Consider the following 27994-nt stretch of genomic DNA (forward strand, 5'->3'; position numbering starts at 1 on the left):
ACACAGTCTTCAGACCTGCATTCCCAGCTGGTGCCCAGCACCACGAATATATGTAAAGATAACAACTCTAAAGAGGGATAAAATGTATTTTTTGGTCGATTTTTATTTTTCAAACACATTTAGCATTCTCTGGTTTTTAAAAAATGCTTTTAATAGAGCACAGACTCCTTTCCTCAGTGGTGAGGAGACAGATTTAAGGGCTGTAGCTCAGACAGTCAGTGCCAGCTAGCATTCAGGGATCCAAGTGTGAGAATCAAATTGTCGTTTGATGTGTGGATTTGGCAAAGGCTCAGCACGCCTTAGAGACGGTGCCTGTGGCCCACGCTGGGTGGCAGGTGCTTCTGCCTTGGGCTCTGTCTGCTCCTGCTGGCCAGGCCTGTCATCGGCTGAAAAGCCGGCATCTCCCACACCCATCAGCTCCTCTCTGGAGCTGAGTCGCTGGACACTGACCACACTTAAGAGGCACAGCATGCTCCTGCTGGGTGGAATTTTAGGACACCTGGTCTGTGACCTCTTCATTATGACATGAAAGGGAACTTCCCTGCAGTCCCACAAATAGGGACAGAGCAGCACTGGAGCTGGCGCCCGACTCCCGGCAGGGAAGGGTTCTGTCCTCATTTGGGCGTATTCTGTTTCTGCCCACCTGGTGTGTGCCCTCCCTGACTCCTGCCCCGTTTCCAGACCCGGCTCACGCGTATTTCTCACACTAAGCAGTCTCCCTGAAGCCACCGCTTGGAATCTCTGCGGTGTTTACTGTCTGCCCCGCCCCTTTTGTTTGCCCGTTTGTTATGGAGGTGTGTGTTTAAACGGGCAAAGCAGCGTGCTGCCAGGGACACCAGGAAAGCCCACTTAGCCATCAACTGGAGACTCTCACAACTAGAAGAAACCTGGAAGGCCACGTGACAGATATGGAGACAGGCTGAGAGAAGGCAAGGGATGTGCCTGGGTCATGCAGCCAGCCAGGGACAAAGCCGGGACTTTGGAGCCCAGGTCCTCTGCTCCCTGCCAGGCCTCCTTCCATAAGGACGTGGGCGATTGCCGAGAGCAGAGCCCCGAGGGAATGGAATGGAGGGAACTCGATTAGAAGGGGGAGAATACCAAGCACAGGGCCTTGCAGAGCAGGTGCTCCTAAATGCCCAAGAGACGCAGGAAGAGAGGGAGAGATGGGAGTGCCAAGGAAGGATCTCAGTAGCTCTATGGGCACCACGTTTCTGGGCTTGGGACAGAGAAAGAAGGGCAGAAGGAAAGGCACCGGAAACACAGCTATACCTAGATTTGGAAAGCCAGTGGCCTCAGAAAGGATGTTCCGGACATGGGGAAGACCACGAGCCAGGCTGCACTTGTAGGAAGGACTGGGACCTGAGCCACTGGCAGTAAAGAAATGTCACTAAGGAAGTGGGGGCAATGGCAGGAAGTAGGGGGTCAGGGTGAGGAGACAGGAGCCCAGGCTGGGTCTTGTTTGGGAAGACGCAGCCTCCATGGGCCAAGCAGGAACAGTAGGAAAACCCTGACGGTGCAGTCCCCACTCTTAGGACGTCCCTGTCTCCGAGGGAGACAGCCACACAACACTGAGGTGGGGCGGTGAGGAAAGCAGGGATCGCTGGGGAGCGTGGGGGACGCACTTGCCCAGCAGAGGAGGCAGGGCTGGGCAGCTCAGGTGAGGGAAGTGATGATTCCGAGGGCCCTGGCTGGGGTGGCGGCTGCAGAGGGTGGCTCAGAGTGGAGGGGCTGTCCCAGGAGCTGGTGAGCTTACCGGGGACAAGATGTCCCTTGTCAGGGATGTCACAGAGGCTGTTCCTCAGCTGGGTCACGCTGGGCCACCTGACCCAGAGGCCCTCCCTGTCTTAAAATGCACGTTGTACAATAAAGAGTGGAAGAGGATGTCAATGGGCAGGAATGGAGCCAAACTACGGGAGAACGGAGCTGGCCAGGCAGAGCCGCTGGACACCTGAGGCTCCCTCCTTCCACCACAAACACCACTGCCCCACGGCCTAGAGAGGTGGGTAAAAACCAATCTCCACTGAGAACTCCCAGGACAGGGCCTGCACGTGGTGGTGCCTGTACCTGAGGGGGTCTCTCCGCAGTACTGGGGACATTGTGGATGCCCACCTGGCAGTGCTCACGCACCTCCCCACCACCCGCTGGCAACTGCAGCTTGGCCACCCTGGGAGCCTGGCTGGCCGGCAGGAGGACGGGGCCAGCACAGACTCGTTTTATTTATGCTCACAAAGGAGCGTCACTGTTGTTAGAACCATCCTCTGACGTGAGCAGGACAATGACGGTCACCACTGTGTAAATCGTGACACTGGACCAGAGGAATTGACTTACCTGCTTCAGGTCAGAGAACCATGGAATCTGTGCTGATCCCTTTTCAGATGAAGAGCGGGGGGTCGAGGGAAAACAAGTGAACTCCAAATGACTTGGTGTCAGAGCCAGGACAGCAAGGCGCGCCCAGCCCGGCCAGGGTCAGCAGCTGAAGGCTACAATTTGAGAGTTCCGGGTCTTGCTTGGCAAGAAGTGTGTGTGTGTGTGTGTGTGTGTGTGTGTGTGTCAAGAAGTGTGTGTGTGTGTGTGTGTGTGTGTGTGTGTCAAGAAGTGTGTGTGTGTGTGTGTGTGTGTGCTATGTTGGTCCCCAGAATACTTTTTGGAATCTCAATTGGTCTATGAAATCAAAATGCCAGGCAACCACTGGCTTATGCTTAGAGGGCTCTGACATTCAGGAATGTTCTGTGGATTGTTGTGTAAAATAACAGAGGACTAGGCCGAGGGCTGCCCAGGACTCTCTCCCATTCCCTGCCTGTCCAGGTGACCCTCAACCTCAGGACACAGCTCAAATCCCACCCGCACTCCCATGCAACTGCCACCCCGATGGCTCCCTCCTCCAGGCCCTGGCTCCCTCGCCGTCCTCACGGCACCTTTGGCCTTGGCGTGTTTTCCCTGCCTTAGCTCCAGGTGAGCACAGCCAGAACCACGCTCAGAAGCCAGCACACGAAGGCCTGCAACTGCAGACCCCTAAGGAACCTTGGAGATGCTCAGACAGTGCCCACCCCACTTTGTGGATGGAGTGACTCACAGCCGGGACAAAGGTCCCCTCGCTCTTGCCCCTGCAGTCTACCCACAAAGCAGCCAGGAGAGCTTCTAAAAATGCAAAGCAGGTGGTGTTCTTCTGAGTAAGCCCTCCCATGGCTCCCTATCTTAGTACAAAAGCTGAAATCTCATGACCTGTGAGGTCCTGCAGCTGGCTCGCGGCCACCCCTCCGAAACCGAGTGCCTGCCAGCACATTGCCCACCCAGCTGCAGCCAGGCCCCCCACTGCTCGGCACCATCTCCTCAGAGGCCCCCCCATTCTTCCACGGGCATGTTCCCTATCCGCTTAGAGCACGCCTGGGCCTGAACTGATCTTGGGTTCTGTCGCCTGTCTACCCCACTGGAATGCAAACTCCACAGAGGCAGGGCTTTCTCTGTCCCCTGCCGCATCCGCAGTGCCGGGAACGGTGCCTGGCATGGAGCAGGTGCAGTAGAATGACCGACTCCACGAAGTGAGGTGAATCACCCACCACCCAGGGAAGAGTGGACATGGGTAAATGGGCGCTGCCTGGGCTCCAGGCGCACTGACTGCATCCTGGCTGCTTGATTGATGTGGTTAATAGATGACTAGAAGGCAAGCCCTCTAGGGCACAGCAGACTGGATACCTGATTAACCCAGGGTCTGTGTTAATTCCAGGTGCCAAAATAATTTCTAGGATTTCACCTGAGACCTAGAGGTAGTTCATTTGAAAATAAACATGATTTTCCAGAAGGCTTGAGCTTTCTCAAGGAAAGCAATGCCCTGGACTTTCCTTCCACAAGAAATCAGGAAGACAGGCTTTGGAATTCCCAGTGGGGAAGCACAGTTGGAGGGGCCGGCCTCGGGCACCACAGTGCACAATGCTGAACACAGGGTTCCCAGGCAGAGACTGGGAGGTCCCAACGCCTGGACCCACAGGTGCACCCACATCTCCCATGCTGTTACCCTTTCTCCTCCACCCCCATTTATAGAAGTGATCAGAGGTGAATGAGGAAACAGTGGGGGAACTGACCCCCTGGAAAGTTTGAATTTGAGTGAAATAATGGGGAGAACTGAACCCCTGGAAAGTCTGAATTCTGCTTCATCAAAGCCCAACACGGGCCTGTTTCCCTCTGCTGTCAACCCCAGGGAATGGGGTGTCAACGGGGCCCACAGTCATATTGTCCCAAGCACCGACACCACTGCTGCAGGGACCCCCTCTACCCCCACAAGCACAAATGCTTGACGCAACGCCGGGAATGTGTCTTTATTAAAGATGCAAGCAAGCACAGAAGGATCATGTGTAGTGCTCAGTAACATCCATACAGTACTAAAAATAGAAAAATATAAATGAAATTTCACAGAAAGCAGCCTCCCTCACAGAAACACAGGCAAGGTGCTGCCGAGCCCACCGTGCGATGCCACGTGCCACCTGCCTGGCCACGTTTCTCTCCTTTACAAACAAAAACACAAGCTTCTCTCTACACCCGTTTCAAATACAGCACCAAGAACGGAGACCCCTTCTACAGCAGTGACCCTCCTGACCACCACTTTGGGTGCTTCCCAGCCACAAAAATGACAGACAACCCCGGTCTCCACGGGGTTGGCTGACTGCTGGCCCCCGACGCTCCATCGCTTCAGCGAATGTGGGTGAGAAAATTAGGCAGTGAAGCAATAAAGACCTCACCTTTACTCCCTCAGATACACGGAGGGACGAGGTGGACAGACACGCAGGCGGCCATGCCAACCTGATCCGAGTGAAACAGGGCTACACTTGCAAAATGGTCCTCCCACGGCTGAGCGCCTCAGGTGCACAGAACAAACTGAATGATAAAGACCCGGGGATTTTAGAAATTTACTATTAAGCATCTGCTTGCCGGCATTAGTAGGCTATCACTTCAGGAAACAAAGTAAGGCTGTGGAATTCAGCTCAAATTCCGAGCGCAACTCGGTCCTTTGGTGGCCGACTCTCCACCCACTGCATGCAAATGCTCCTGACTGCGTTAGACTCCCACCTGCCAGCCTCACCAGGCAGACTTCCCTCAGCACATGCTCCGCGGGCTCCTCTGTATTGGGCCTTTGGAGCCGCCCGCTGGAAGTCTCTGGCAGAGGGACGTCCATTCTGAAGACCTAGTGAACGATTTCTGCTTTATTTCAGGAAGGTTCTGAAGAAGTAAACTCCGTCAGAATAAACAAGTGTCCAGATTCCCCCCAACAGACCCCACTCATCCTCTGGTTCTCACCATTATCTCAGAACCCAGTGACAACAGAATGGCTGTGCCTTAGATAATAAAACTACAAAAATAAAGAGTTAACCCTGAGATCTCTCTACCATTCGGGTGCGGCTCGCTCCTGATGCCCCCTGGAAATGAACTTTTATTTGGTTTACTGACATTTATGTAGATTTCCAGTGAAAAGCTCTATAAAATACAATAAACAATACGGGGTTGAAAAGGCAGACATTCTAGTTGCATATATTACAGGCTTTATCCTTATGGTCCAGGCCATTGGAACTGCGATGTGGAGACTGTAATCAGACATGGAGAGGCTGCACGTTCTAAAGGCGAGACAGCTGCTTTCGGCTGGGAATCATCACACTCCCTCCGCTCACGCCACTCTTCCCTTCCCCCGCTGTTTCACACGCTGCTTCCAGAGTTTGTCCAGCAAGGAATAAATGAATGCATACAGGACTTTTGGCTAGTAGAGTGTCTGGGTATTGTGAGCATGCAGGTTGTTGTTTCTGTTATTATAAATAAAAGTCAAACGTGAGGTCACACTTTCCCATCTTCTGTTTATACACCAAGTCAAACTTCTCGTTCATGGAGACAGTGAAGATGTCCTTCCACAGCCCAACTCTTCCTGAAACGCAAACAAGAGAACTACTGGGGCCACTTGCTGTCAGGCCAGCTACTGAACTAAAGGAAGCCTTGGAAATGGATCTGGAACATTCCAGATCTATTCCTGGATCCCTTTGAACTTGGCCTATGGGGGCAGGAAGGGCCATCTGAGCTACAGACCAGGTGGTCCCCTAACATTTGTGAAACTACTGGATGCGGCAGAACATGACCTGAACCAACTTCCCTCTGAGGCTGTGGCACAGTGAGCCACAACCACCTCCTGGTGCCATTCCGCACCCCCCGCTGGGGCCCACCAGGGAGAGTCTACTCCTGTTCAGTGCTGGGTCCCCAGCACCTAGAACGGCACCTGGCACGTGGCAGGTGTTTAATAAACATCCCAGGAGCGAGTATGATCTGCCGCGGGAGTGCGCTGCTCTGGGCATCGCAGGCAGCCCTGGCCCTTCCCATGCCGTTATCCACTCACAGCTCAACAGTGCCACCAAGGCGCCATTGGCTTTGGGAGAACTTGAAAAGGAAAAAAAAATCATCCAAAGTGCAGAAAATTTTACACTAAGTAGGAAGCCCTCCTGACTGGGCCAAAGATGCAGCTTTCAAGAAGCCTGCCCTGGCAAACCCTGGGGAGGAATTTTAAGTGAATAATATAGTCGCAGCATTAGCTAGCTTTACAGACTAGATGCAAAACATGCACTGCAGTGAGAATTCCCTGAGTCAACAATAAAATGAGTCTGGGCACAGCCCCCAGCTGCTCTAGCCCAGGCTTGGTCAGAAACCCAGACCTCTTCCTGGCAGCCACAAGGGAGGGCTGAGCTGTAGGCTAAACTGCAGGCACCAGTCTACGCTGGTTTATGAAGGCTTTGGAAAAACAAAAGACAGAGAGCTCAACATGACGAGAAGTTGTTGCTCCCACTGTCTTTGTTAATATAAAATCTAGTCCAATAGCAACGGTGACTATGAAGATGTCTGGAGCGTGGATTCCAAACTTCCCAGTTATGGGAGCTGTGAGTGCATCACCCGAGTACTGGCTCCCTGCTTTTAAAGAACTGCTCGTTTAGAATTCTTTCCATTGTCAGCATCTCTGAGATCAGAGCTCTGTCTCCAGCAAATGTCTTTCACTAGCTCCGTTATTAACAGTGGTCCTTGTCTAGGCAGGACCTCAAGTTTTTCAAACTGTAATCCTGCAAATGCTGAGCTAAAATACCCAACGTAACACGGACTTTCTCTTTGGTAACAAAAAATTATCAGTGTTGGAGAGAAAAACAAGAAAAATTATTCTTGTAACCCTTTAATGATACTTAAGGGACAAAATTAGAAGCTACTAGAGCAACTAAACTATTTTTCCATGATTATTTTTCTCAGCTGAGACAGCTGAGAGCTCGTCAGAGGAGTCACCCACCTGGTTTAGGATTTGGAATCAAGACAATTTATGCTGTGACATGAATCAAATCTAAGCAATGCAGCTGGCTACTCGGCCCTGCATTCTCACCAACTCAAGAAGATCTTCCGAGCAAAGAGGCAATGTGCTAAAAGAAAACAAATCAAAGAACTGAAATAAAGCAAAACCAAGGTAAACCATGATAAAGCAAACCCAAGGGAAGGAGCATATGGGCACACAGTATGTTCTCGACGCTGCTTCGCCACACACATGAACCAAAAGGGGTATTTTGGAGAAGGTCACATCCAAGGATAACAAAACAGCAAAAGCAAAACTAAAAAAGAGAAAATAAATGTTAAATAACAAATATTTATGAAAATGCAGCCAGGAAAGAAGTCGAGAGAGACTGTGGTTCAGTTCACTTCCTCCTGAGGAGTCCACTGCTCTGCCTTTATAGAGACAGCACTTTGCACTTGACCTTCAGAACTGCCCTTAGCCATCATCAGCCCCTTTTCAGAGAAGAACAAAAAGCCGCAGAAGCTGAAGGCCTGACCTACGTTGCGTTCCCAGAGGGCAGCACAGCTGAGCTGGAGCCCAGCGTGTCTCTCATCCGCCCCAAGCATCTCCCACTCCATCTTATGGGGGCTGCTGCTGAAGAGACCCATCCACATTTCTGGGCCCTCCCTGCAAACATTCTCAACCCAGGAAGTGCCCAACACACCAAGTGTCCATAAGGTTCATACTTACCAAGAGGGGGCCTCCTATGGCCAAGGCCAGCACCCTGGGATTCAGGGGTTTTAGAGCCTGGGCTCTCCATCATCAACGCCAAATGCCACACACCCTTAAGGATGGGGAGCAACCCAGGTGGATCTGGGGAGGATTCCTGTCAGGAACACTGTCCCCATCTCCAGCTGCCTCATGCCCACTGTCGCTTGCTGCCAAGAGCAGGAACTGGCCTCCCTCCGTGCAGCGGCTTAGCTTGCTACTGTCTGCTTAAGCTTACCACCCCGAGGCGGGGCTAGGCCTCACCTGTGCTGCCTGCACTCAGAAGATGCTCGGTCAGCGTCCACTCAGTGAAGGAAGAAAAACGGTGTCTCTTAACTTCCCACCCACTGACTCTCCCACAAGTCAGTTAGAGACTGAGAAACCCATCAGCATGCTTTGCGCTTTGACATGTCATAGCACCAAACACAGTCCCTGGGTCTGCTCTGTGGGGCGTTTGATTTCAGGCCATCTGAGTAGACCCCCTGCTCAGAAACATCCTGCCCACAAAGCCTGAAATGCACTTTTTCAAGTCAAAACACTGTTTGCTTGGAGGCAATGCAAACACCAGCGGGCAAGGCACTCCGTCACTCCATGAGCACTGTGCCATCCACAGGCACCAGCTGACAGAGCACATGGGCCAGCTACGGACTGCTGTAAAAGGAGAGCAGGGAGGGCAACAGGGACCGGACCCAGCTCCCTAAGCAGGCAGAGAAAGCAGCCTGGCTGGGGTGGGGAGTGCCTGGGCGGGAGGCAGGGTGGGGCACGTACCCCGGCCCACGGGCAGGGCCTCAGCGTTGCAGCACTGGTCCACCAGCTGGTGGCAGTGCTCCGTCAGGGCTTCCAGCTGGGCCTTGTCACAGGACACCCCCAGGAATCTGGCCAGCTGCTCCACCATCGTCACCAGGTCCTGGAAGACAAGTGCAGAGAGCAGAGCAGCCCATCAGAGGCGGGGCCTTTTACTAGACACGACTCCAGGCTGGGCACACGCTGAGGACTTTTTACACGCGGCCTTCCTTACTTAATGCTCACAACAAGGCTGACATCAGCCTTGTCTGGAAATAACACTAAGAGGTTAAGAAATTGCCCAAGTGTGCTCAGCTCTCAAGTAGAGATCTTGAATTCAAACCCTGGTCCTCCAGGGAATTGGGTTGCAGACATGAGGTCTTAATAGAGGCTGTGGTTAATTTTTAACAGGAGCAAGAAGTAAAAAACATATTTCAGAACATGGTTCCTGTGAGGAGCAAGACCTAATGGGCTCCTCTTTCCCTTCCTGCGGCCCGTCAGCTGGCGTCTGGGCTGGCCCTTGGGAGCGCAGGGAGGCCCCTCTGGTCTCCAGATGGCCCTGCACTGGGCAGGGAGCCCGCTTCATCAGAGGCAAGATTCCGTCATGCCTGCCATACCCTGCCCATTATTTTACCATGCCTGACAGCGGAATGTCACTGATGTGGCTAACAGTCTTGAGGGGGCCATTCCCCTGCCCCCAACCCCTGCCAATTTCTCCCCAGGAAATGAGGCTCCTCATCTTCTCAATCGGAGCCCTGAGCTGTCACCTAGAGGTGCCTTGGTCCCATTAGGAAAATGCTGGAGGCTGTTTCCTCTCTGGAAGGTTTGTAAAGCAAATTCCCACATTAAAGCCTCTAAAAAGTCCTACAGTGAAAAGATGATTTAATTTCTTTAATGCAGCACTTCGGAAACCTTAAAAAAAAATGTTCTCTGACCGCTGGCGTGGGCGCCAGCTCCTCCCTGGGTCCCCATAGTGCGCTGACTCCTGCAGCAGCGGTTGCAGGTCTGATTCTGGCCTCACACTGCCTCCCACAGGCAGGGGTGTGGTGCACCCGGGCTTGACTCAGAGTCAGAGGAACAGTTATTAGAGAATGAGCCGAGGAATACAGAGCTCCCTTTCCCTTGCCCTGCCGCCAAGAACTCCATTTCAAAGAAAAAGGGTAGCAATGGAGAAAGAGTGAAGAAACCTAGCTCTCAGAAGAGACGCCGCAAGAAGGACACGGCCGGCTTAAAGTCAGCCTGCTGGAGCGGTCAGCAGAATCCTCGTGGGGCAGCTCACTGCGGCGTGACGTCCATCTCAGAGGAAGGGGCGTTTCTGCCAGGCTACGTCCAGCAACATGTCACAGGACACTTGCTGGTTATGAAACCCAGCGGGGATCAGGCAGAGCGCCAAGGTCAGCAGGCAGGGACGGCCCACTTCACCTCTCTGAGCCACACATTCCCCATCTGGAACTAGCGACAGGGCCGCAGCAAGAGGCCACACACCATGGCACGGAGCCAGTGTGTCGGGGTCATGCCTCCACATGGGCAGGTACTAGCTGGCCACACGGTTACAGTCAGGGCACCCCGTGACTGGTGAGAACACCCTGCAAGATGACTGTGAGGATGAAGTGGGGATATACCCGGGGTGCCTGGCACAGTGCCCGGCTCGTGGGAAAGGGCCACTGTAATTGCGGTGCAGTGGAGCGCAGGCAGTGAGCGCTCTGGCAGGAGGCATTCCCTCTCAACCCCGGGGTGGGAACACACGGACCCACACCACAGTCCTGGAGACAACCATGCTCACTCGGGGCTAGTATTCTGGAGTAAGATGTAAACAATATTAATTCCTAAAAATGTGACTTGACCTCCATTAAAACAAGCCATTACTGAGGTTCCTAAAAAAAGAATAAACCCATGCCAATTAGAAGGCGAAACGCTGACTGTCCCAGGGATGCCATTGAGTCACTCAGACCGGCTTTGATAGAAAATGAAGTCCCAGCACTGACCCCGTTAGCTCTCAAAGGTCCAGGCAGGGCTGGTGGCCTTGACCCTGACGGACTGAAAGCAACAGGCCTGACCACTTTCACTGGGGAGCCTCGAAGGCACAGAAGGATGAACTTCCCTTTAAGGGCTTGGAGTAAAGTGTGTGTTTGGACCTTAAAACTTCAGTCCTTCATTGCTGAGGAAACCGAAGCTCCGGGAAGAAACTGCTGACTCGGCAGCTGCCCCCCAGATGTGTGGGCAGCTGGCCAGCCGGGCGCTTTCCCTATTCACCTTGTCATGTTGGGGCCTCACTGGCCCTGAGCAGTGCATGTCCAATGCTATGTCATTGGTGGTAAAATATGACCAGCTGACAAATGCGCACCCGGCGCCTGACAAGCACAAGCGCTGACGCCCACCAAGACTCCAGAACGTCCACGGGGGCTTTATTCATGGCCACCCCAAAATGAAAACGGCCTCCACGCCCGGCAACACTGGATGGATGAAGAAGCGGTGCACATTCATGCTGCAATGGAGCACCGACCACAGCACAGGAAAGAATAGAGCTCCGCGCCATGCAGGTGGAGGAGCCTCGCCGTCTGCACAGAAGCCAGACAGCAAAATCCATGAGAGTTCCATACCTGACAGGTTCCGAAGAGGCAACACCAAGCTCCGGTGAGGCAGATGAGAGCGTGGTGGCCTCTGGGAAGCAGGGGTATCAACTGCAAGAAGCTGGAATGTTCTGGATCTGGAAGGTGGCTGCCCAGATGTGACAGGTAAAAGGCTGTCAAGCCCCACATGTGTGCCAAATACACCTCACTATGCATGACACCTCACAAAAAGGTACACACCAGGCGGGCCCATGCCAGGCCTGCTCGTAGGTGATGCTCACACAGTCCTCCCAGCCACACAGTGACAGGGGGTGCTGTCACCTCCCCCCTTTACAGAGGCTTGGGGTGGTCACGACTTTGGCCTGAGCAGCCAGTGTCCAGAGCCCGCGTTGTTCCCCAGCACCACAGGAAACCACGGCCAACGGCTTCACGGGTCAGCGGCAGGACCAGGGTTCCAACCTGCTTGGGCTACACCTTCATCTCTACTACACCGTCCTCTGTGCGTGAGCAGGGACCCTAAATGTGGCTCTGTGTCAAGCTGTGTGGACAAGAGGGTGTCAAGCTGTGTGGACAAGAGGCAGACAGGTGGGAGGCCCATGTAGAGTCAGACAGGTTCACCCAGCAGTTGGCTCCATGGTGCGTGTGACCTTGGACCACCACATGACCTTGCTCTTTCCTCACCATAACACACAGCCATGGTGAGGACCCATTTGGGGAACCGACAGCATGCGCCAGCCGGCAGCAGACCTGCACACGGGGTCATTCCTGCACACCGAGCAAGCCCTGAAAGGCCATGCTCCTGCCAAGGCCGACCTGGCCCGTGCTGACCACAGGCCCTGGTGTGTGAGCACAAAGGAACCCAAGAACAACTGCAGCAAACGCAACGCACACACCCCCACCCCAGGATCACAGTGAACACACCCCCACCCCAGGGCCACAACGCACACACCCCCGCCCCAGGGCCACAACGCACACACCCCCACCCCAGGGCCACAACCCACACACCCCCGCCCCAGGGCTACGCCCCCACCCCAGGGTCACAACGAACATGCCCTGCCCCAGATCACAACGCACACACCCCCACCCCAGGGCTACAATGCACACATCTCCACCCCAGGGCCACAACACACAAACCCCCACCCCAGGGTCACAACACACACCCCCCACCGCAGGACCACAAGGGTCACAATGCACACACCCCACCCCAGGATCACAACACACACATCCCCACCCCAGGGCTACAACGCACACACCCCCACCCCAGATCACAACGCACACACCACCCGCCCCAGGATCACAACGCACACATCCCCACCCCAGGGCTACAACGCACACACCCCCACCCCAGATCACAACGCACACACCACCCGCCCCAGGATCACAATGCACACACCCCCGCCCCAGATCACAACGCACACACACCCGCCCCAGGGCCACAAGGCACACACCCTTGCCCCAGGGCCACAAGGCACAGCCCCCACCCCAGCGCCATAGGGGACCTCGTGTGGCTCTGCTCACAGCCAGGTCTGGAGTCTTCCTGCAGGCGTGGGGGAAGTGCAAGGCCGGCCTTCCTACTCCTGGGCTTCTGACCTCCAACTCCAGCACTGGCTCACCCTCCCCCACTCCCAGCTCTCCTGTCTGTCTCCCAGCAGACCTCCTCCCCATCCCAGCTCCCACCCGCTGCTACTCAACCTAAACCTGCTTGTCTGTCAGCCACTGACACTAGCAGCCCCACAGCCTGGCCTTGTCTGTCCCCTACACCGACATGGTTTCCAGCTGGCACTCGGGCCTCTGCCCTGCAGGAGCAACCTCATGGTCCACACCTGCACCCCATCCTCTCTCCTCTTTCCCATGCGCCAGGCCACAGGTGTCTCCTGCCTGTCCTGCCCCCGCCACCAGAAGCACCTCTGCCCAGGCTCCAGCCCCAAGCCCTCCTGCCTCTGCCTGGACTAAGACCTTGTCCCATTAGTTCTTTTCAATCCCTCCTCCAGCTCCTGCTTTCTCCCAACACCTAGAAAATGCCCAGTCTCTTCTGTGGTGACCCAGGCTCCCCAAGCTACCAGCTGCCTCGTGTCTCACTGCAGACACTGGCCTCTCCTCAACGTCCCATCAACCACCACTGTAAAGCACTCCAAAGGCCCGCTGATAAGCCAAGCCCCAGTCCCCTCCCCACACCCGCCTGCCTGGGTCCCTCAGCCTCATGCCGTTGTGGCACGGCATGGCTGCCCCGCCGCACCTCAGGCTTTGACAGGCTGCTCCCCACATCCCCAACCCCCCTTCCAGCCCACAGACCGTCCCGCCCCCTCCTCTGTCCCTCCTCAGACTCCTCCTCCTCCTCCCCCTCCCACATACCCACTGTAAAGGGCTCCTGCATCAGGAGCTGCCAGGCCGAGAGCCAGGGCACCCTGAGGACAGCTGCTCCGGCAGCACTCACCCGATGCATGTCTTCATACTTAAGAAAAAGCACGTTCGAGTCCATGCGGTGCTCCCAGAACTCCTGCACGTGCTCAAACCAGGAGCCGTAGCCCACTGCAGAGACAGGGGACAGGGTGAGCCACACAGCTGGGCAGGAGAAGCGCACACACGGGGCCATCCCCACCCCACAGGGCTGCCCTCCTGCCGCCCAGCAGCCGTGATGAGGACATCGTGATCCCTGCAGACAAGTCTGGCAAAGGCCCCCGAGGCACTCACGTCTCGAGCCATCCCAGCCCTCCCGCCTTCGGCACACCTTGAAGGCCTGACCATGGGGGTGACAGCCTCTGAGAAGGTGGTCTCTGTGGTACCTGTTAGTGGACTGTAACAGTGCCCGTTACTTTATCTGCTTAACAAGTGGTCGCCGGGAAGCCCTGGAACAAAGCCCAGAGGAACTGGGACAGGGGCCGCTAGGGTTGCTAGTGGGGACAGGGTGGGGTATAGGAAGCTGTAGAACAGATCCAGGACATGGGGCCCTGCTGGGCAAGAGGGCCACAGGCAGTAGCCTCAGTAAATCGAGGAACTCTCCATGGGACCTGAAAGCTGAAGACGGGCAGGGAGTCCTGTCCTGACCTCCAAGAGGCCAGCACTCCTGCACCCACACCGCGGCCCTGGGCTTCCTGCGCCCACACTGCAGCCCTGCGCTTCCTGCACCCAGACCTTGGCCCTGCGCTTCCTGCACCCAGACCTTGGCCCTGTGCTTCCTGCGTGGCCTGCGCTGCCTCAGAGCCCTTGGTGTGGGGTGGGGCACACAGGCAGGGACCAACTCATGGAGTCTCCAGCCTGCTTTGCAGTGTTCTTTATAAAAGCTATGGATCCTCTCCTGCCTGCCACATGCCATGCCCATCACTGTGACGGTTTCTTCCAAGGGGACCTCCATATGACAGACAGCAAGGCGTCAGTTAAGGATCACTGGGCAGTGGGGGGCTGACTGTGTTAAGCAGCAGGAAGCAGCCCAGCTGGATGAGGAGCGCTGGCTGTAGAGATTCCTCTGCTGGGCCCTGCCCCCAGGCCGCCTGCAGGATTCTCAAGGAGGAGCTGCACCCACACCCCACCAAAACCTCCACTTTCTGCAGAATAAAGCTGAGTCCCAGAGAAGGGAAGAGACTTGCCCAAGTCACCAACAGGTCAATAATCATGGGGCACAGACAGGGAAGCCCAAGTGGCCTGACTGCAGCCCATCATGGGGAGCTAAGTCCAAGCAGATGAGTCCCTGGGGCAGAAGGAAGAGTCAAATGGCCCTGTGAACACGGAAGGTAAAGAAAAATCCCACTTCATTCCAAGGAAGAATGTAGCAAGATGTCAAAAACAGACATCCCAGTGACATGGAGTTACATGGGGCAATAGTGTAAGGACTCTGGAAGAAGCAACGCATGAAGGACTGCACATGTGGTCCTGCGCTGATGTAAGGAGCAAGTGCACGGAGTCCCCAGAGCACGAGGGGGGACGGGAACGAGCTGTGGGTTGCTGGGTAGAGAGCCTTCCCACTGGAATGCCTGAGAGGAGGCGAGGACACTGGGCCCCTCCACGCTTTTCCCTGGGCTCCACGCTGCTCTGTGAAAGGGAAGGGAATCATCCATCTGGAATATTAAGAAAGAATAACAAAACCTCACTGTCCACCCCAGAGAAGACATGGACACAGAGGCTGCATGCCACACTACAGGTGCCACAGGGACCCTGTCTACACAGCGTCCTCACACTGCAGGCGCCACAGGGACCCTGTCTACAGTGTCCTCCAACTGCAGGTGCCACAGGGACCCTGTCTACACAGCATTCTCCAACTGCAGGTGCCACAGAGACCCTGTCTACACAGCATCCTCCAGCTGCAGGTGCCATAGGGACCCTGTCTACACAACATCCTCCAGCTGCAGGTGCCACAGGGACCCATTCTACACAGCGTCCTCTAACTGCAGGTGCCACAGGGACCCTGTCTACACAGCATCCTCACACTGCAGGTGCCACAGGGAGCCTGTCTACACAACATCCTCAAACTGCAGGCGTCACATGGAGCCTGTCTACACAACATCCTCAAACCGCAGGCACCACAGGGACCCTGTCTACATAGCATCCTCCAACTGCAGGTGCCACAGGGAGCCTGTCTACACAGTGTCCTCACACTGCAGGTGTCACAGGGACCCTGTCTACACAGCGTCCGCACACTGCAGGTGTCACAGGGACCCCGTCTACACAGCGTTCGCACACTGCAGGTGTCACAGGAAGCCTGTCATGGGGCATCCTCACACTGCAGGTGTCACCTGCCTCCAGGGCCCTTTGCCCTCCAGCCTCGCAGAGCTGGTCACCAGCCTCATGCGCGGTTGTTTATGCAGGTCCCTCCTGCCGTTGCCCTGTGCTGCGGCCTCTAATCCCAGCCTGTCTGGACATGGTGTGCTTTCAGGGTTCCCGTGCATATTAGTTTCCAGCGTCTTCAGGACATCAGGGAGGGGGGTCCGGCAGTCCTCAGTATGTGCGTGCTCACTGAGTAACAATGAAGGATGGAGCACAGGGGTGCTGAGTGGGCCTGTCTACTACAGGGTTTGCTGGGACCAAGGCACATGTGGGAACTTGCACTCAGTGGAGGATGGGTCTGTGACTGTGGTGACATGGAGAGGCCTATATTAAGAGAACTGTAAACTGCTCTGGCCTGAGCAAGATGTTTGTAGCCTCTTCCATGTGCTGGTCTGAATGTGGGTGTTGTCCCCATGCTCTGCAGAGAGCACAGTCCATGCTGGACCCTAGGAAACAGCTTCAGAAGTCCATGAGTGGGTTTCTCCAAATGCCTGGTGGACCACAAGAGCAGGTGCCAGGGCCAGGAGGCCATGGGAAGAGAGGCTGGACAGAAGGCCTGGAGCAGGCTCAGGGGGCTTCAGGGTGCGGTCTGGGGCCTCCTGCCCCTTGGAGGCAGGGCCACTTCTCAGCAGGCACAGTGGAAGCAGAGGCTCAAGGGCAGGTAAGAGAATCATCCCAGGGCTTTGAGGCCCTCGTGGGTTTTCAAACTGCAAGCAACAGAGTCAGCCTGTGGCGCCCTGCACCGCCCCGCCAAGACGTCCCCTTCCACCAGGCCTGGCGGCAGCTCCAGATCCACTACCCTAAGTTCCACTTAAACTCGGGGGCATTACGTTCCAGGATCTCTGCTACATGATTCATGCTAATCTTGTCACATAAGCCCCCTGCAGAACCCCTGATGAGCCACACTGAACAATGCGGCTCAGCATCACTTCAGCTGGGAAATAAAATAGAAAGTGTATTTTCAGCCTTGGGTACGGAACAGTCTCAGTGTAGATTTAATTAAAGTGCAGCTATTATGACACATTTCAAAGATCCTCTGCCTGCACACCCTACACTGCCCACTTTCTGTCCCAGGACCTCCCAAAGCCATGGCTGGCCATGGGGAGCCCCCTCAGGAAGGCAGGAACAGAACTGCACTGAGGAGCTCCTGCCACCACTCCCAAGGGACAGGTGGCCCAACCGGGCAAGACAGTAAGGACTGGGAGCGAGTGGGACCAAGACAAGGGGCCTGGTCCCGCCTTCCTTGAGAGCAGGGCAGGGTGGAACCCAGCCTCGCTCCTCCGCAGGGGCTGGAATGGAAGCCAGAGAACAGCACCCGGCACTCTCGGCCGGGCTGTCCTCCTCCCTGCGGGCACAAGTGTGCCCTGCCCCGGTGGCTTGCCTGTGCCTGAGGTTCAGCCCGGCTGTCCTCCTCCCAGCGGGCACAAGTATGCCCTGCCCCAGTGGTTTGCCTGTGCCTGAGGTTCAGCCAAAGGTCCCTGCCTGTTACACTTAGCTCCAGTCTCCACTCCAGCCCCTGTCACTAACAGCAGTGATACCTGGGCCTCCATTTTTACTGTTTTCATTCTCTCCCCGTTTGAAACCCAGGTAGGAAGGATGGATGTTTTAACTGGGGAACTTCTCAGAAACCCCGACAGTGTGGTAGAAGAGAAGGGCTCTGGGTTCAGATGGACCTGCTCTGACACACACCAGCTCTAGGATCTCGGCCACGTTCATGACGCCCTCGGCCTCAGTGTCTTCATCTGTAAAGTGACCGCGGGCCTGACCTACATGGTCACTGTCAGAACTGGAGACCATGCCGGGGAAGCACCCAGCACCTGCCAGGCCGTTCACGACAACAGACGGCTCCCCTTCTAACATGCTGCCAGGCTGCAACACTCACGCTTATCATTCATAAACCTCCGGCAGAATTCTTGAAAGGTGCCTCGGTAGCTCATGGTCCGCAGAGAGCGGTGGAACTGATAATAAGACACCACCAGGTCCTTGGGGTTGCGAGCCATATAGATGACCTGTGGGTGACAGGAGCAGGGTGAGTCCATGTCTCCTTCCCTCCCAGGCAGGGCTGCCCTGACACAGGCCAGCCCCCTTGAACCTGCTGGTGCATCTCACAAACCAACACCCGCTTCCAGCGTCCAGCTGGGGCCCACGTGCACGGCCGCTGGGTGCTGCTGCTTCGCTGTTTCAGCAGAAAGGTGCCCTGTCCATGCAGTAGTGCTGGCCAGGAAAATTACTTCAGCATTCTATTTCTGTCCTCTAGAACTACTTTAAAATCTGCAGAAGACAAAAAGCTTACAACCCTGATCCTGGTGCTAAGAACACAGGCCTCTGGCCGGGCGCGGTGGCTCACGTCTGTAACCCCAGCACTTTGGGAGGCCGAGGTGGGTGGATCACCTGAGGTCAGCAGTTCAAGACCAGCCTGGCCAACATGGTGAAACCCTGTTTCTATCAAAAATACAAAAATTAGCCGAGTGTGGTGGCACACGCCTGTAGTCCCAGCTACTCAGGAGGCTGAGGCAGGAGAATCGCTTGAACCAGGGAGGCAGAGGTTGCAGTGAGCCGTGCCACTGCACTCCAGCCTGGGTGACAGAGTAAGACTCCGTCTCAAAAACAAAAAAACAAACGAACAAACCCCACAGGCCTTGGCATTTGATGCAATTGAAAAATAAAGAGAATTCGGCCCAAAGCAGGTACACGCCCGCTGGCCTGCTTTGGATTAGGCTGGCCACAGCCATGTTCGATTGTGAGGTAAAAACCAACCCATCGTTAAAAACTTGGGTAAAATGCTAGAGACGCATGACCCAAGACGACCTCAGAAGGGATCTTCACGTGTGGGCTCCTTGGGAAGACAGCCCCCAAGGCCACGTAAGTGCCAGGGACCTGCACGTGTGTTGCACGGGGGCCTTGGGCTCGTCTTGGTGGGGACTCACCTCGGGAGGCAGAGGAGGTGCCAGCTTACCTTGGAGTCTCCATTGTGGAGGTCAGAGGGCAGAAAGCGGTAGGGCAGGTGGCTCTTGATGAGGCGGGGAGAGGTCAGTTCCTGCATGGAGTCAGAGGGAGAGGCAGGTCAGAGGAAGGGGTGGGGCCAAGGGGAAGGGGCCAGAGGAGGAAGGAAGGGGTGGGGTTCGGGGGAAGTGGGGTTCGCAGCGGGAACGGCGGGTCTAGGGTAGCGGAGAGGTCAGGAGAGCGTCAGGGTAAGAGGGAGGGGTGAGGCCAGGGGGAGGGGTGAGGCCAGGGGGAGGGGTGAGGCTGGGGGAGGGGTGAGGCCAGGGGGAGGGGTGAGGCCAGGGGGAGGGGTGAGGCCAGGGGGAGGGGTGAGGCCAGGGGTGAGGCTGGGGGAGGGGTGAGGCCAGGGGGAGGGGGGCCAGAGGACGAGGGAAAGGGTGGGGGCCGGGGGGAGAAGGGTAGGTAGGGGTCAGAGGGAAAGGTGAGGCCAGGAGTGGGGAGGGGTCAGAGCAAGAGGAGGCAAGGCTGTCATTCCCTGGTCTCCTCTCCCGGAGAGAGTCTCGGACCCACAGCCAGGACAGCCTCCCTTGTCACCTGAGACAAAGATTTGAGACGTGAGCACACCCCGGCTGGACCCTGGCGGTAGAGACAAGGGTCTCTGACTTCAGCCTGGGGAGTCCACCTATCATAGCCACAGCCACAGGGTCTGCTCAGGGGGCCTGGGAGCTACTGCCCCGGCTTGGAGTGGCGTCGGAGGGCAGCAGAGGCAGCAGGAGGCACCAGGCCCAGTGGGTGCTGCCAGGCTGGCGCTGGACCGCACAGCAACCTGGCCTGATGTGTTCGCTGCTTCCACCTGCCCCTCAGGCCTTCCCATCAGCAGCCAGGGTGGTCCCGTAAACCAGTCAGCACCGTGCTCCTCTGCTCAGAGCCCGTCTTCCCAGTTGCCCTAGGAATGGGCCCAGCCCTCATGAAGCCAAAGAGCCCGGAACCGTTGCCTGCAACCCCCAGGCTTGCCTACTGCTCTGGAAGGCCAGGCCCCTCGTGCCGTGGGGTCTTTGTTCACTGGTCCCCCTGCTCCTCTCCTCTTTCAGGACCTGCCTCAGACATCCCCACAGGAGACTGCTGGTCCCCTCCGGATCTGCTCCCCTCCCAGCACTGATCGCTGGCTAGCTACTATGGCTTCCTGGGCTGAAAGGCCGGGCCTGATGCTGTCAGTCACTGCTGCCTCCAATACCAAGAGCAGTGCCTTGAACGCGGTGGCCCTTGGCACGGCAGTACGGAACGACTCCCAGACGGTTCCGCACGGACAAGGAGAGCAAAATGGCCGTCCAGGCCCGAGAGGCTGCGGTGCAGACAGGGGCCCTGGAGGGCCACAGGGGTCTTGTGCCATGACATGGGGTGGGACGGCACTCTCAGAGCTGGGTTTTGGAATGCTGCTCCAGAAGGAGGAGGACAGGCATGGTGGAGGCTGCAGTTCTGGCCCATTCAGGTGTGAGGCTGCAACTAAAGAGGTGCAGCGGATGGGGTGGGGGGGCCTGTGGGTGTGTCTGAGGGGTGGGGGGAGCAGGGCTCTGGGGTAACATTTATTCATTCTTGATACCAAATATTTGATGCAAACACATCCTACCCAGCTCCCTCAGAGGAGGGCCCCCAGGGGAAAGCGAGGGGGAGGCCCAGGGCCTGCTCCCCACAAATGGCCCCTCAGCCCTGTGCCCCCCAGGCATTGACTTCCTTTCCACCTCACAGACTCCCCGACGTTGATGTGTCACCCACGCCCTCATCAGGCCTGCCAGCTTCTCCCCTGGCTATCTGGGGCTATCTGCTCTCCCCTAATCCACAGAGCCCTCAGGAGCAACTGTCAATCATCAGGGTGTAACGGTAGAAATACCCTAAAGAGGTGCTGGGACAGGTGCTGCTGGCCCTGGGTACCTTGATGATGTCCAGGCCCGGCTGCGGATACTCCAGGACCGGGAGCTGCTCGTCGATGTTCATCAAGCCGATCTCATCAGGGTCAGCGCCCTGGCTCACCAAGTAGACCACCTCCTGCAGCAAGCTGGTGCCTGGAGGGGAGAAGCCCCAGCGTGGGGTGCTCAGAGGAAGCCCACGCGCCCGGCCCTGTGCTCGGGTCAACACCTGCTGCCCAAGAAGGGGCTCAAGAGCCCCAGGTGGGGCCCAGGGCAACTGAGTCTGGGAAGAGGAGCGTGCCCCGCATGGTCTCAGCCTGAATCCCCCGTGCTGGGTCACGGGCCAGTCGGCTCTGATTCTCAGAGGGGCCAGGATGCTTCACAGGGCTGTCAGGAGAACAGAACAGAACCCAGCCCGTCACAGAAGCGGCTCAGGGGCTGTAACGGGTGGGGGACTCGGCCCAACTTGAGGCTGAACTTGGCAGTTTACACAGGAATGATGGGTCGGGGGAATGACCCACTAGCCAAGATGAGGAAATGACGTCTGCCCAGTATCTACTGAAGCTATATATACATAGCCCATGATCCAGGAACTATCCTGGGGAGACACCCAAGGGAAGCCTGTGCTTGTCCACCAGTACACAGGTTCTAGAACAGTCTTGGCCACATCATTCACAAAGTCACTTGGAAACACAAATACCCATCAGCAATAGAATGAGTAAGTTGTGACAATCACCATGGGGTACTACACAGCAACAAAAAAGAATGAACTGCAGACACAGCATGGCCAAGCCCCACACACAGGATGTGACGGAGTCCTCCCACCCCAAGGCGCTCCGGGGTACAATCCTGTATGTCCTATTGGCATGAGGTTCAAGGATGCGCAAAACTCAACTATAGTGATAGAAGTGAGAACGGTGTTTATATTTTGGGTTGGTTATTGATTCAGAGAAGACACAAAGGCAATTCCAGGGTCTAGAGCTATTAACTGGGTCTGGTGGGAATTACATGGAAGCATGCTACATTATGATATATGCAGGTTTCCATCTATGGCTCCTGGCTCATTATTCCCCCCAGCCCTTATTCAGTCTTTTGTCATAACATTGGACCACTCCAGGCCTTAGAAGCAGGCCTCAGTAAACAGCATCTCTCTCTCTCTCTCTCTCTGACCTTCTCTTGCCCCCACCCCTTTCACCTGCTCCTTTTGCTCCCCAAGGCAGGCCATACAAACTGAAAATATACTTGAATCTTTCCCCGCCTTTCTGTCTTGGAGCTGGCTATGAAGAAATTCTCTGGGCTGGGCACAGTGACTCATGCCTGTAATCCCAGCACTATGGGAGGCCGAACTGGGAGGACTGCTTGAGGCCAGAAGTTCGAGACCAGCCTGCGCAACATAGCAAGACATTGTCCCTACAAAAAATAAAAAATAAAAACATTAGCTGGGCATGGTGGCATACATCTGTAGTGCCAGCTACTCAGGAGGCTCAGGTGGGAGGATTGCTTGAACCCAGGAGGTAGAGGCTGCAGTGAGCTGTGACTGCACCACTGCACTCCAGCCTGGGCAACAGAGTGAGAATCTATCTCAAAAAACAAAAAGAAAAATTCTCTGACCTGCCTTGTCTGACTGTGTGGGTCATGAGACCCCCAGTTCAGAACGAGAGGAATGAATGTCGCACAGGCAGGCCTTCCTGGGCTCCCCACTCCGACTGACAGTGTTGGGCTCACAGCCCTTTTGTCTAATCGCATTTCTATGTGCTTCCACCATGCCTAGCCAATGAGGGCTCCATAAAAGGCCCAAGAGGACAGGCTTTGAGGAGCTTCCAAAGAGCTGAACACATGGGGGTTCCTGGAGGGTGGCTTGCCCAGAAAGGGCATGGAAGCTCGGCACTCTCCTCCATCCTCCACAGGCGTCTCCTCTTCTGGTATTCATCAGAAGCCTTTGTAACATCCTTTATAATAAACCAGGAAATGTCAGTGTTGCCCTGACTTCTGTGAGCCGCTCTGGGAAATTAGTCAAACGTGGGCAGGGGGGTGTGCGAACCCCAATTTATAGCCAGTGGGTGAGACGCACAGGCAAAACAACCTAGGGCTTGCGGTTGGCATCGGAACTGGGGGCTGAGCCCTCGCCCCGTGGGATCTCGTGCTGTCTCCAGGTGGGCAGTGCTGGAATTGAACTGGACTGGGGGACACCCAGCTGGTGCTGCTGCAGGACTGAGTGCCTGCTTGCTGGCAGGGAGAAATCCCCAGCCTGTCCGCCACAGGAGTCCTCTGTGTTGACTATTGTGTGAGAGCAGAGGAAAAGCAGTTTGAGGGCTTTTTTCCAACTCATATGCACGTATAAGATATAATTCAATTAAAAAGAGAAAAATCACCTCTGCCCACCAGTGGCCTGGTCAGCATAACCTGCTCTCCTAAGACTGTGGGGAGGTGCGGCCAACGGGAAAAGCCTGGGCAAGCCCAGTGTGCCGTGCCATTAAAGGCAGGGAGAGGCCTGCGGGGGAGCTCGTGTGTGCTGAGGACACCCTGGCACTCACTCACAGGACCACAGCTGCCCACAGGGCTACAGACCTGCGGACCAATTCTCCCTTCTCACAAATCAGCCACACGGCTTAGCCAGGTCTCCTGCTTGGGTCTGGGAACCGTCCCTCTGGGACAAACAGCACATTTCGCACTCATGTCCGACGACTTCCAGCCCAAAACCCTTCCGTAGCTTCCCACTGTTCACACACTCAGGCCCAGGCATTCAACCATTTACTGAGGCCCTACAAGCTCTGCACACCTGGCGCGGGGTCCAGGCTGCACCCTCCTGGGCAGGGCCAACCACAGCACTCTCCGCTCGGCCTGTATGCTCCTCCCAGCCTCAGCCTAGGCACAGCTGTCTCAGAGCCCCTGCCCCTTCGAGTCGGCCTTTTCTGATGGCCGGGATCACCTGGGATGCATGGGACAGGCCCTCTCCTCCCTGCTATGGCCCAGGGGAGCAGGCACTGTGACCGGCTCCACACCTGGTGCAGGCAGGAGGAAGCGGGGCCCCGCCTGGACCACACACGGGGCTGACCACATGCACTGGTGCCTTGAGTGCAGAGTCCCATTCGAGGACCCTAGGGCCAGGCAGGACACCCAACCAGAAGTGTGCTGGGACCAAAGGTAACTCCCAGGGAGAAAGGCGGCCCTCTGCGCTTTCTCCAGCCTCTGTTCCCAGGCCCAGAAACAGCTCCAGGTCCCCAGTGATCCTCAGTCATCACCTTGTCTGACCTCCCAGAAGAAATGAGCATAGCTTAACCCACTGTGGTCCCTTAACATCGGCAGCTCTGGTTTCTGCCATCATCTCCCCACCCTGAACGTGGTGACAGCCCAGAGTGCAGCCCTGGTCCCCTGCCCCCAGGCCAAACCCAGGTCCACCCCTCCACACATCAGCCTCCGGGACACATGCCCACGAACTCCAGCAGCTCACCCGCTGCCCAGCGCCTCAGCGGGACCCGGCCAGCTCTGGGGGCAGCGTCCAAGGCTGTCTCCTCCGCAGCCCCCACACCCCATCTCAGCAAGCAGCCCCTCCAGACGACAGGTGCTCGGGCCGGATGGTGGCCTCACTGTGGCTCACCTGGCCCCTCTCCTCTCTGCTTGCTTCAGCGAGCCCCGCCGACCCTGCCATCGGGGGCGTCCAGAGCTGACCCTCCCCCTGCGACACTGCATCCTCACACCTGAGCTGCTTCCTACGAGGGCTCCTCCCTGGCTCTCTGCTGCCACCCAGCTCACTCTGCCTTCTAGTCCAGGGGTCCCCAACCCCCAGGCCACGGGTTTGTGGCCTGTTCCAAACCGGGACGCACAGGAGGAGACGAGCGGTGGGTGGGAAAGCATTCCTGCCTGAGCTCTGCCTCCTGTCAGATCAGCGGGAACCCGAGATTCTCATAGGAGCACGAACTCTGTTGTGAACTGCACCTGCGAGGGATCTGGGCTGTGTGGTCCTCATGAGAATCTAATTAAACCCAATGATCTGAGGTGGAGCAGTTTCATCCTGAAACCATCCCCATCACCCACCACTTGGGTCCATGGAAAAACTGTCTTCCACGAAACCACTCCCTGGTGCCAAAAAGGTTGGGGACCACTATTCTACCTGTTTTCAACCCAGCAGCCAAAACTGTGGCTTTAACATGGAAGTCAGACTCCACCACTGTCCACTGCTGCTGTCTGGGGCAGCTCTGCCTCCCACAGAGTCAACGCAAGGCCTTCACCACGTTCCACTCCCTCACCACCCGGCTCTCCCCTGAGCTCCCTCCAGCCTCTGAGCCCAACCAGCCCTTCCCCAGGTTGCCGACATTGGTGTCCCTGCCTGGAGCCTCCTCACTCCCTGACTCCTCCCTGCGCCTGCTCAGACGCTGCTCAGTCAGCACAGTCTCCTTCACTAGCTGTGGGACTAACTCCCGTCCCTCGCCCTGTCATGCGATTCCAATGTACTATCTACCTGCCCAGAAAAAGCCTGCAAATTCTTTTACGTGCTCTCTCCTCTCCCCACCTTAAGGACAGGGGCTGTTTTGTCTTGTTCTTTGCTGCACCAAGAGAGCCAGCATGTGGCCGTGCTCAATTCATATTTCCTGAGTGGACCAACAAACGCTGGTTGCTGCATAGACACTGAGTAATTAGAAGGGGATCTGTTGATCAAGGAAGACTTCCTGGAGGAGGGAGCTTTGGAGCAAAGGCACTGGAGGAAGGAAGTGGTGTGGCTTGGTGATGGAAAACAAGCTCTTTTTAATACACACAAAGAACTTCTCAGCCCATGGACTCTCCCACCAACCTGAGTAGGAAGTACCACCATCCTCATGGCAGACGAGGCTAAGGCCAAAATGTACCAAGGGTTATAGAACCAGGGTGTGGCTGCCTTGCCTGTTCCTCCTGGTGAGGACCATCCACCCAGCAGCTCAGGACAGCTGCAGTGAGGGGGTCTTTGTCCTTAGAAATCAGACTGTGGGCAGCATCCCTGAAATGGGCCTCTCCCAGTGACATCTTCATCACCTATTTTTCACGTTCCCCATCCCTGCAGCCCCGCAGGCCAATGACCCAGACAGACGTTCTCTGCACATTAAAGTCTTCTTACATCAATATCGGCCACTTCAGTTCCACAAGTCCCATCCTTACCCCCATTAAATATTTATGCCAGAATATCAGCCAAAGGAAGTTCTTGACTCGTCAGGTCCACCTGGCCCTGTCCCCGTGGCCCTTCTCTCCAGCCTGCCACGTCAATTTCCTGGTTGAACACCTCCTGACCTTACATTTTCCAGCTTCCAGGAGAATTCAACAGGAGGTCAACGTGGGCATCAGGGAGGGAGCGGCAGCAAGAACACACACCACGAAACACGCAGGAACAGGCCCCAGCCTTCCTAGGGCATAAAGCCAGCTGGCAAGATGTGATAACATGATCAAAGAAAAATGGTCATTATACTGTCTGGTCACTTGCCCCATTCCAGGCACACTTCTAAGCACTTTGAACCAAAGATCAAACCCAGCTTCGGAGTCAAGACAGCCCTAGCTCTGCAAGGCCCTCTGCCAGATGCCAAGCTGTGGCACCCAGCACTCCTCCCACTGGTATCTCTCCATGCTCCTAGTGGTGCCCTTGGGCATGGGCATGAGCCCTGCACAGCCCCTCCACCCACCCTCGCTGTGGCCACCTGCACCCAGGGGCTCCTGAGGTCCCAGTGATGTGGCCCTGCCAGCCCTCCACCCACCCCCTCTGCTCTGGCCAGCCTCCCACCCCCTTCCAAGCCCAGCGCCCCAGTGGCCCGAGGCCTTCAACGGGCTGCCCTCTGCCTGACCAGCTTGGGCTTGCTCTGTGGGTCACTGCTTGCAGGAAGCCCTCCCTAACAACATGCCTCTCGATCAGGTGCCCCTCCCTGGTCCCACGGAGCCCTGGACACTGTCCTCGCACACTGTTACACTGTGCCTGGCTGGGGCAAGCCCTGTAAGGGCAGGGAACTGGTCTTAGTCACTGTTTTAATTTCCTGGGGTGCTGCTGGAGATCACCCAAAACGTGGTGGCTTAAAACAAGAGAAACGTATTCTCTCACAGTTCTGGAGGCCAGAAGTTCCAAAGCCAAGGTGTGCGCAGGGCTGGGCCCCTTTCTGGAGACTGAGGGAGAATCCTCTTCTGCTGCTCTCCCCTCCACCCGCCTTGCCACCACCCTCCTAATTCCTGCCTGGCGCTCCAACCCCAGCGCAGGTACCCCCACCCACCCAGTGAGCCTTTTATTCACTCAGCAGAGGGCTCACTATGTGCCAGGCTCCAGGCTGGCCCAGAAGTCCCAGGAATGACACCATCCCTGCCACCTTCCAGAAAATGGAGGTGGTGATGCTCCTCCCTTCTTCACAGGGCTGCTGGGGTCAAAGGAGATGATGCGCAGAAGGGCCACAAAGTGACCTGCTCAGGCCCAAAGAGAATCAATATAAACAAATGTCAACTCAGCAACTGAAATCAAGATGGGGTACCACCAACAGGGCCTGCTCACGTGCAAGGACACGCCACAGTCTCACAGCAAACCTGGCAACCCTCATCCACAGCACAGGACAGGACCCTCCTGGCACCTACCGATGAAGCCACACACCTGGAGCAGGCAAAGCAATGCCCACAGCAAACCCTGTGGTGCCCTCCACCAGCCTCGAGCAGGAGGGTCCACGAGCACTGCCCTTACTGACAGGGAAACAAGGCACTGGGAAGTGGGGGCCACTCCTGGAGCTGGAGCCGCTTCCCGACAGGGCCAGGTGGGGCCGAGGCAGGACTGAGAGGTGGAGGAGTCCTAGTGAGGCCTGTCATGTTGCTGCGGGACAAACAGGGGGCATGGGGCTGTGGCCACGCTGGGCCCCTTGCAGAGCAGTGAGGGCAAATACGCCGCTGCCGAGGTGGGGGCCCGGGAGGGCACCAGTCTTCCTCATCACAGCTGGGCAGCTGGAAGCCAGCCCAGACCCCAGCAGATCCACCCTGAGCGGGGAAGAATCAGGCTTTCAAACAGA

The 27994-nt window shown here is 56.4% G+C and overlaps 1 protein-coding gene across 1 annotated transcript in view; it reads right to left on the reverse strand.

Annotated features, from left to right (window-relative positions):
- Positions 1–4299: 4299 nt before the first annotated feature.
- SULT4A1 (sulfotransferase family 4A member 1) overlaps positions 4300–27994 on the reverse strand; it is a gene marked incomplete at its 5' end in the record, with an annotated part of 38021 nt that continues 14326 nt past the window's right edge. Inside the window, 6 exon segments of the mRNA NM_001134169.1 lie at positions 4300–5905; positions 8810–8948; positions 13829–13923; positions 18035–18161; positions 19109–19189; positions 21025–21155. Coding sequence (NP_001127641.1) covers positions 5793–5905; positions 8810–8948; positions 13829–13923; positions 18035–18161; positions 19109–19189; positions 21025–21155 — 686 coding nt within the window. The 3' untranslated portion in view covers positions 4300–5792.

This window comes from Pongo abelii, chromosome 23 (assembly GCF_028885655.2).
Source record: "Pongo abelii isolate AG06213 chromosome 23, NHGRI_mPonAbe1-v2.0_pri, whole genome shotgun sequence".
Classification (NCBI taxonomy): Eukaryota; Metazoa; Chordata; class Mammalia; order Primates; family Hominidae; genus Pongo; species Pongo abelii.